At 37.9% G+C, this 9,907-nt stretch overlaps 2 protein-coding genes across 8 annotated transcripts in view; one reads left to right on the top strand and one right to left on the bottom strand.

Moving 5' to 3' along the window:
* Positions 1-971: 971 nt before the first annotated feature.
* On the bottom strand, positions 972-3,400 carry tmem126a (transmembrane protein 126A). Of its 2 annotated transcripts, XM_079860419.1 has the most exons (6): positions 3,285-3,398; positions 2,841-2,901; positions 2,652-2,770; positions 2,384-2,577; positions 2,047-2,161; positions 972-1,960 (listed from the first exon to the last, which is right to left on the bottom strand). In XM_079860419.1, exons 3-6 carry the CDS (start codon positions 2,762-2,764, stop codon positions 1,762-1,764), a joined length of 621 nt encoding a protein of 206 aa, XP_079716545.1. In that variant the 5' UTR covers positions 2,765-2,770; positions 2,841-2,901; positions 3,285-3,398; the 3' UTR covers positions 972-1,761. The 2 variants fall into 2 exon arrangements, with proteins under 2 accessions (XP_079716545.1, XP_079716544.1); XM_079860418.1 differs by lacking the exon at positions 2,841-2,901 and having other exon boundaries at positions 3,285-3,400.
* Positions 3,401-3,496: 96 nt separating this feature from the next.
* dlg2 (discs, large homolog 2) overlaps positions 3,497-9,907 on the top strand; it is a gene marked incomplete at its 5' end in the record, with an annotated part of 236,204 nt that continues 229,793 nt past the window's right edge. For all 6 annotated transcript variants that reach the window (XM_079860352.1, XM_079860376.1, XM_079860378.1 and 3 more), the window contains one exon: positions 3,497-4,908. In XM_079860352.1, the coding sequence (XP_079716478.1) occupies positions 4,890-4,908 (19 nt within the window). The remainder of the gene's footprint in view (positions 4,909-9,907) is intronic.

Here is a 9,907-nt window from a genome sequence, read left to right as displayed (position 1 = left end):
TCTGTTTGTGGTAATGTTTGCTTACAAGACATTGAAAATATGTAATATCCATTTGTTGCATCTTGATTTGTTAAAGCACTTGGACATTATTTGACAGTTGTCCAGAGGAAGAGAAATGGTATTTTTTAAAACGGGATTTTCAAAGGGTTTTCATTTCTGAATAAGTCATCTATTTGTGAGATGTAATTGAAATCCAAAGTCTGTGTAGACACATGGCTGCAGCTGTGCTGAAAAAAAAAAATGTAATAAATTTTCTTTTGAGTAATGCAAAATGCTTTGTGTCCTATTGAGATATTAACTACACTCTCCTTCTCTTTTTAGACAGCACTTTCTTCGCTCTCTACAAGAGCCTTTCTCACTTCTCTTCAAGGTGGATAAAGAGTGGTGGTGGTTTCTCCCCATAAGGTGTAAACTGCTAAATTCCTTAAGGGCTCTGATAATTCAGTGCCATTGAATTAACGTCTGGGGCTTTGTAGTGTTGCAGATCAACTTAAGCAGTTCTGAAATGTATAACTCTGAAGTTCCTGTTTCTTATCCCTGGTACCTCATACCACTGTCAGTGTGAATAGAACAAACATCTTGAAGTCTTGTCACTTGTCACAACATCTTGTCACTTAGGTGTTGTAGGGTTGTCTGACGAGCAAGATTCAAACAAGACACACTTCCAGTTCCAGCACTGCTTTTATCAACTTTATTTATCACAAAGCTCATAGATGTCATTTTAAACTCGCAGTTCCAATGCATAAACGCATAGTAATCCCATAAGCTTGTTTCTACCTGAACATGTCCTGACACATTCAAAAATAGTTATACCGGACTTCTCTTACTCTCTGGCTACCTATTAGTCCCACACTCCACACAGTGTCCAACAATGGAATTACAACAAACATTCAATACAACGTAATGGCTCTTACACAATTAATCTGTGCCAACATTCGTTTCAGAGATGGAAACATCTTTTTTTCTCTCTCTCTCTCTCTCTCTCTCTCCTTTGGTAACAGTTTGTATAAAAATACTTTTGATAATTGAATGTTTCTGAAAAATGTCTCCATAAAGTAGATTTTTAACTTGGTCATGGTATCTCTAATATTGGTGCAATTCTTTTCTCTTGACCCATCCAGTGATATACTATAAATGTAGTTCTTCTGAAACATTGACTAAATTGAGTTTTGACTGATTTAGAAGCTAATACCTCCACAATTTTCTTTCGGTTTGCATTTCAGAACTCTTTGGTTGATCGTTGCGGTAGGGGATTGGAAATTAGCGCACATTGAAAGGTCTCTTTGTGGCAGTAAATGTGTATTGTACGTAAGATGCATAAGCTTGTTTCTCAGTGCGTTGTTTTTTATTATCAGTTGCCAACAGAACCTGGTTATTGATCCGAATGCTTTTAATTTGATCTCTTGGAAGTTGTACATTGGCAAAAGGCATTTGTTTACACCACTTTTTATCCACTTTATATTTTTTCTTTTACATTTTACACAAACACAAATGGATAAGTAAAGCTTTAGGTAATGTTTTGTGCTAAAATTACATTCAATGAAATGATATAAAATCTCCAATAAATATTAAATACCTTAACTAGTGATTTAGGTTACGTGTGGAAAAGATACAAAGGCCGGACAGAATCTATTTATCTGTTATGTTTATTTTTGTTGGAAAAGGCATCAAGAACAAATCTGGTAAGAACGGGTCATTGTACTGAATGAGCATGTTTCATTTTTAACAAAAAATTAGAATGTAAAATATTAACAGTAACTGCTAACCATGAAGCTCTTCACTGTCAGAATCTGGTATTTTCAAAAGTTTTAAGTAGATATCAAAGTGCTTTGAGCTCAGGTAGGTTCCAAACAAACCCTGCAGCAGTAGAACAACATACATCTTCTGTACAATGGGTTTGCTTAGGTTCATCCAGAAGCGGATCATGTTGCCCTTCTCTGGCATTGGTGCACTGTTATACCTGCAAGACAGTTGGAAATCAGTTACATAACTTGCTGTATTCTATTTCTAAGAAGAAGAAAAAAAGTAATAACAATGAGGACTAACCTGGCTGCAAGACCAGCATTAACAGGCAAGGCCAACAAAATAGGATATATGCCACCACCAACCACACCCACCAAAGCCCCTCTTATCAGGGTACAGGTTGGGCAGTTCAGGTCACCTACAATTACAAAATAGTCACTCAATGCAAAGCAATCAGAAGAACTCAAGAGCTTTCACATCACTGGTGTAGGGTCGTCACCAAAGGTAAGTAGCAAGAAGTAAATACCAAACAAAGCAAATGAAAAGTACTTCAGCCTTTAACATAAATAAAAAACTTGCAACAGTATTGATGTCGAGCAGAAACAATGTTCGTTTTCTATGGGGTCAAAGTTGAAAATACCTGACATTAGGGGGTTTGTGACGGTCGCGGTGTACAGTGCTGCAGTTGTCAGAAAGGGAAGAACAGCCATGGGAAGGCTGGAAGTAAATCGCCCTTGGGTGACATTGAGTGCACGTCTGTAAAAGCTGTTGGCTATCAAACCAGAAAATCCAGCGTTGCCAGCCAAATATACGGGGCCATACGAAAACAGTTTCCTGTTGGGGTTAAAACAGGAAAGTTTCATTAACTAACTGTTAAAGTAAGTTGTGGCATTGTATATAAAACTTACCTGTCGATATCAGGGAGCCTTTCAAACTTCTTATTCAGCATTTCAATAATCAATGCCCTGGGTGCTGTCTGGCCTTGGCCTGTGTCTTTCACAAGCATAGCGTTGTCAGTCATGTTGATCTAAAGAGACATTTTAATATCAACAAATGGACTCTCAGCAGACAGACAACCTTTTAACTAACTTACATACCGAAAATATGTCACTGTTGTGTGCTGAAGGCTGTCACCATGTTTCAGCTGACATCATAATTCTGTTTATAAATCGATACATTACTAGAGAAATATTTGTTTATATTGGTAACTAGATCATTATACGAAATATAGATAGTTTGTATTCGTCAGTTTGCGATTTGAACATTCATTAAATTCATATTAATCCGACCTTTACATATTTTTGGACACATTTCAGACACGTAAGCTGAACTTCCTGATATGGCGTTTTAAAAATGCAGCGTTTACGGCAAGAGACGCGTCAACCACGGTCAAACCAGTAGTAACTCATTCAACCTAATGACAGCTGCTTTGTTGATGTGTAGCTGAAGAATGTCAAACCCAGTCGTATTACTGTCTGTTCATTTACAACTTCGTTTGCACATGGTCAACACCGCATGTATGCATTTTAGGATTTACTTACCCACGAATGAGCTTTTAAATAATCGCTAAACTGTTTCCATCCCCTGTCAACAGTCACGGTCCTCAGTGCCAGCAGGGCGCGGCCATGTCTAACCACATGTTTCAGTCAACTCTAACCCCGAGATCCAGGAACAATACGACAATTCCTATTGGTCCATTCGTGCGCCAACTGAAAGAATGGACGAACGCCATTGGAGGACGCGCCCTGTCAATCCCCGCGGGTCAACCCTCTCGTTGCTAAGGCGAAACTGGTGATGATGCTGCTGCTGCTGCTGGTGATACTGCACCCACCATAGAGAGAGTCTGCAAAACAGCTTTGGCAAAATATGCCGTGAAGATCCACAGAAAAAATAACGGGAAAGGAAGTGAAGTTGTTCTTAACTGCATATCGGGACGTTTGACGAGGAGCTTTGGGATATATTTGCTCAGATTGGCTTAATTACCGAGGCAATTGTGGAACCATGCGTTATCGGAAAGCTGGATGAAACTTGCAGGTGTTTTCCGACAGGCGTCGCACTGACAGGCTGCTGTTTCATTGGGGAAATATCCTGCCTTTTTTAGTTAAATCTGTTTTCTTGTCTCTACCTTTAGATCAGAATTTTATACACCAGTTTGCCTGTAGCTATATATGGTGATTGTTTTGCTTGGGTCTTGAAACTGAATTAAGAGACGTGAAACTGGATCGCGCCGATCAAGCAGCAAGATAATAATACATTTTCAATTATTTTCTGATCAGATTATAACATAAGACATAAAACACACGAACTTCATCATTCTGTCACAATGTAGGCATATATAACAAGTTGTCCTTGAAGAACTGTTTACAAGCATGCATCAATAAACTTACACAGGCATATGAGATACCAGAGACGTGAAGTCATGCTTATGTGTTCGTCAAACTGTTGCTAGATCTCCATATTTGTAGTTTAAGGATTTAAAATAATGCTTGATCAGCATATAGCCAACTGACTGAGTCTAATCGAAGTCAAGCCATGTGCTGTGGAGCCTTTCTAATTTGATGTCTATGGCCCTTTGTGGCAAAAACTAGCGGCTAGATTTAGTTTAGTTATTCACTGCGCTTTTAATATTCGTCAGGACTGTATGGGTTAAATCAATGGGCTGCTTTATGGACAGCGTGATTGAATTATGTTTATGTAGGCTAGTAAAACACCAAAGGCATTTAAGGAGTCGATGGTTGTGTGAATGTTCCTGGGGAATAATTCTCAATAGCCTACCGAGAACACATTCAGATACTGGAGAGCAGTTTTGACATTTCTCATGGACTCATCCACGCCAAGGTGCACTCGATCACTATCCACTCTTACTATCGGATTATGGATTTATTTCTTATGAGCGAGTCATGCGCTCAGCATGTGTTTTCTTCTGCAAGATGTTTCGGCGCGTGCCCCTCTCTTTAACTTGATTTTATAGATTAACCTCTCTTTTTCATAGATTAACAATTCTATGAGCTTTTCTATCTACATTAACGAAACTTGCTGCTTTAGCAAGTGACAGTTTGTCCAAGACACTGACAGCAGATGAGGGAGAAACGTTTGTGTTGCTGTTTCCATGCGTGACAATCCCACAAGGACATAAAGGAGTAATTATGCCCTTAAGAAAACGAGGTGAGAAATAAACACTACGTACTAACTGTGAAAAAATGTTTATATGACTGTAGTTGACATGTAATGTCTGGACTTTAAAAAAAATTTTTTTTTTTTAAATCGTCAACATTATTCTAGGTTAAAATTTATATGAATGGGCATTTTATATTATTGTAACTGGTGACCAGGACCTAGAATATGCAATTTATCTGATTCATTTCTTTTAACTTTTTTTCACCATTTAATCACATCGAGTGAAGACAAAATTATTTTAAATGGTCACGCAGTGTTACAAATAAAATAGGCTATTCCATGTCTCTCAATAAGAGTTCATACAAGCTGCATATAATAATTGTCCGAATTTGGAAAATGATGAAATATAGCATGACACACACATGTAAAGTTTGCACAAGTATTTTGAAGTATTTCAGGCAGACAGCGATTATCATGTTAGCAGGACTGTTGTGGTCGTGTCTTTGAATATCCATATTTTATTTAGACTTCTTTACCTCCTAAGCCTTAAATATGCAGTCGGGACTTCAAACTGTGTAATTATATATGTAGGTCTACTAATAGTGTAATTATACTCTGCTGTAAGTTTGTAGTCTGTAAAAATAGACACAAGTATGGCCAACTCGCCTATGACCTCGGATGCTCTTTAATGCTGGTTTGCATTTATATTCCAGACTGGTATGCAGCTGTTTTTAGTTACTCTTTAAGTGACATGCATGCCTACAAGACAAGTATTCTTATGCATACGACATGCATCTAGAATTTTTTTACTTTATAGACAATGTATGTAGATGATTGTATGTCAATTATATGTATGTAGAATTCAGAAACCCTTGTTATTAGTGACACTGGTGGTCGTTAAGTGAATTGCAGCCAGCAACTTATTGCTCGTGCTCGCAGCCTCGCACACGGGGAGTCTCGTGCACGCAGCACACGTAACGTACAAGAGTGAACGTGATTCAAGGCCCCACGGCGAAATTCTCTTTCGTTCTTTGCTTAGAAGCAAAAAATCATTTGGAAATACGTTTGCAGCGATATACATTTAACGAATATCCTTACGCCATTTCAGCAGACCAACGTTTAAATGAATATTTAAAAATTGCGCTGCGCTTTAACGTTAACGTTACCCTCTTCAATAACAAAACAAACACAGACAAAAAAGGAGTAAGAAAACGTCTAATTATAGCGATGTGGATATGTTTGCACGAGCTCTGCAGTTCACCGGCATCATGTCGACAGATGAGGTAATTCAATTTACAGTGTTATGATAGTTTATCTGAGAAAGTATATCTGAGAGAACAAGTAATGTTAAGTTATATCGTTTGAATTAATTCCTTTTATTTGCATGATACATTGACATTGCAATGGCTATAATGGCTCTTTCGGCAGTACTCTTAACATTGTAAGCATCATTTCATGTGTTATTTAACGGAATAGAGGCTCTCGGCAGCGCGGATAAACGTCATAGTCTATTCCTTTGATTTTCCCGGCTAAAACGTCCCGAGTCCTTCGCATAAAAATCAGTCTACAGGCTTTCATAGTTAACCTAAGAAGTTGGGGAAGGTTTTTTTTTTTTTTTTTTTTTTTTTTTTTAAAGATTAGTTACAAGCTGTTCAGACATTGTTTTACATATTCTTACATATAGCCCCTTTTCATACAAACCTAAATGATGAATCCAGATTCATAGGGTTTTATGTAGTTAGACTATCATGTAGACTATTTTATGTTACTGGTTGACTGGTGCTACTTCACACTGTAGCTAAATAATTCTATTCTGTAGCCTAACTAATGCATTGCATTTCGAGGTGAGCAGTCACATAATTAATGTTAAAGGGGTGATGAACTGAGAAATCAAAGTTTCCTTGAGCTTTTGACATATAAGAGATCATCATACTATAATAATATCCTGTAAGTTTCAGAACTGAAAACTACCTTGTTAGTCCAATAAAAGCTTTTATAGACATCAGGCTCAGCAAACGACTCGTTTTTCAAAGTGGGGAACTATGACGTCAAAGAGGATAAAACACCGCCTCCACAAAAGAAGATCAACGCCTACTTCAACACGGCCTCTTTAGCCCCGCCCACCGATTCGCCCAAACATGCTAAATAACATAGGACGACATGATAATTGTTGCTACCGGATCGAGCTACTTACAAGCAATAAACATGCTGTTTACTAAATATTGTGCGTGCCTGTTTGTGGAAGAAGACAGTCTGCATAAGCTTCCTTCGGATTCCAGCATGGTTAAACTTTATTAAATCAGTCAATCACAATTTCCCGACACGGATCTGCCAGCAACATGTAAGTAACCATGTGTATTCTAATGCCTGATCTGCGATCAGTAGCCCCGTTTACATGTAGCATTGTATTCCGATTATAACCAGGTGCAAGTCCAATCAGAATGAAAATGCTCCATGTCAACACCTCAATCGGAATAAAAATGCTCAAACCGATTGAAATTTCAGTCGGATTGAAGGGGGTGGAATAAACCTTTTCATGAACCGATCAAACGAAAGATTACACCATGTAAACGAGCTGTTCCGATTACTTTGAGCGTACGTCTTTCTGCGCATGCCTGGTTTTGCGCCAGATAATTCTGTCAGCTAACATAATGCCTTCTGTTTGTGATCTGATGTGGATTCTGATCACCGTATAAGGTAGGAATATTTATACCCGATGCAAAAAAACTATGCACGCTAAACATTACCATAGTAAACATGGAAAATATGCTTGAAGAAATCAGACAAATCATAATCCTGTTTTTATTTTATCTTTCAGTAGCCTATGTCTCGGACTATCCTCTTTTTCTCTGACTGAAAATATAACTGTATCCTTCTGGGAGAGAGTGCTAAAGCTCCTCAGGTCATATTTTTGGTGGCATATTTGTAGAAATTAACATTCTTTCTAAATGTGATGTAAATACGTCCTGTTACTAGGCTACCAAATAAACAGAAACAGACGCGAATAAGTTTTGTGTCCTCTTTCTTTTGTAAACGTTCACAAACGTCATAAACGGTAAACCACTTTATTTCTGTGACTAGTGTGCAATTTTGACACAAATTAATTCATTATGATAAATGTATCGATTTTTATTGTAAACCTGTGGTAAAACATCTATTCTTGGGTTTTAAAATTCAATTAAACAACAAAAATGCCAGCAAACAGTCGCTCTTGTTTTGCGATCGATCAGGCTGTTTCCAGTGATTTCTTTCCGATCAGTTTTCTGATAAAACTTCCTTTTTTTTCTTCTTTTTTTTTTTACAATAATGATGGCCTATATTTAATTATATGCTATCATGAGTGTGATATGAGTATGAGAATGAAAAACTGATGCAAATAGGCTACAAAACAAGACAATAATTAACAAAGAACAATAGCCTACACAATACAATAAAACGGCCCGTTTATGGCTCGCACTGGCCCGACAGTGGAAACGCGTCTGATGCCTACAACTAAACGCGACAATTAAGTGATGCACCATCTTGACAGGATTGAAAACGTGGAAATAATGAGCTTCCAGATCCGTCAGACAAGCTGTGTGCGCATGTCAGAAAATGACTTCGACTGAAAGCGTCAGCACATGTAAACACCAGATCGGTTTAGATAACATCCCATGTAAACAGTCAACCGGAATCCGTCAATCAGAACGATCTCAATCAGAATAGCAAAAAAGTGTGCATGTAAACGGGGCTACTGATTTCGGTGTAATTATTCAAGTTCAGATATTTCTCTTAAAATCGTTCAATACTGTTTATGCATCAGTGCTAAACGATCAACTTCACATAATTTCTCGTAGTATTATGAAAATAATCTTTTTTTAAACTGTTATTAAATTATATAGCCTACAGAAAGCGATCAAAGAACGATCCCTTTCGCCCAAGCTGTCAATCAAACAGCACAGCGCGAGCCGCGAGAGCTTATCTGGACACTTACCAAACTCGTGATGAAATAATGACACTGTTACACTACACAACGAAGCTCTTACTGTGTACTCACATCGTGTTTGCATTGTGATTTGGTGTAAGCATTTGTGAGAGTGCAAAAATTGCGTTGCAATGATAAGATCTTTATTCACGCGATCAACAGACTGTCTGTCATCTGCTCAGTGCTCATCATGCTGCAACCTTTCATGTGATGGAATAGATTTAAATATAATGCTTTAAACGATACTTTTCACGATTTGTTAATCTCGATAGCTGTAATAGTAAAAACGTAGTAAAAGTTTTCGAGAGAGTTCCTGTAATACTAGCTATTTCATTGCAAGCATGTCAGCCAATCACAGCAGTGGGCGTTTGCACTGCAGTCTCACAGCAGACATGCCCCTTAAAACTGAGCGTTCAAATCTGAGCCTGAAATCAGGCTTGGAAAAATGGCTTTTATTTATAAATTATGACAATTTTTTATGTAAAAATCATACTAACATTATAAGGGCACCCCAGGCAACATTATAAAATAATAAAACAATCCAGTTCATGACCCCTTTAAAGTTTATGTTGCTCTTTAAGATTTTCTAAATTGTGTTGCTTCCGATGGCTCTGTGTCATTGCAGAGTCAAATGACATCCAGCTCCACCTCTCTGGACGTCTAATGGGGTGGAGGGATAGAGTTAGGGTTAGGGTTAGGGTGTGGTTGGATATGCTAGCTCCATCCATTAGGCCCAAATTACATTCGCTTCTCTTTGCTGGACATCTAGCGAGGAGATAAACAACCTCCACCCTGTCCCTAGTAGGGCTGCACAATTAATCGCAATTTACATGAAATCGCACTTAAACCGATTTGGCTTATTGCGATTATGAAATCGCAAAGGCTGCAATTATTTTTTTTATGTGCAGCTTGTCATTGATGTACGGCTCTGTAAACAGTGCTCCATCTGAAAGCACTGTGAGTTTGAGTCACTTATAACGTGCATATGGAAAAGCAACATGCGTCAAACATCTTTCCAAACTAAGAAGCATTTATGAACCTCTTGTCCAACAAAAGGCAACATTTAATAACATGCTTTTATTC

The sequence above is a fragment of the Squalius cephalus genome (assembly GCF_949319135.1).
Source record: "Squalius cephalus genome assembly, chromosome: 24".
Taxonomy (NCBI): domain Eukaryota; kingdom Metazoa; phylum Chordata; class Actinopteri; order Cypriniformes; family Leuciscidae; genus Squalius; species Squalius cephalus.
The sequence above is the reverse complement of the archived record's forward strand: the minus strand, read 5'-3'. Positions and strand labels throughout refer to the sequence as shown.

Excerpts from the sequence above, each read along its gene's own strand:
- tmem126a (XM_079860418.1), bottom strand. The coding sequence starts at position 2,764 with ATGACTGACAACGCTATGCTTGTGAAAGACACAGGCCAAGGCCAGACA. Across the intron at positions 2,578-2,651 it reads AGGCTCCCTGATATCGACAG|GAAACTGTTTTCGTATGGCC; the intron begins GTAAGTTTTATA and ends TAACCCCAACAG. Across the intron at positions 2,162-2,383 it reads CACAAACCCCCTAATGTCAG|GTGACCTGAACTGCCCAACC; the intron begins GTATTTTCAACT and ends TTGTAATTGTAG.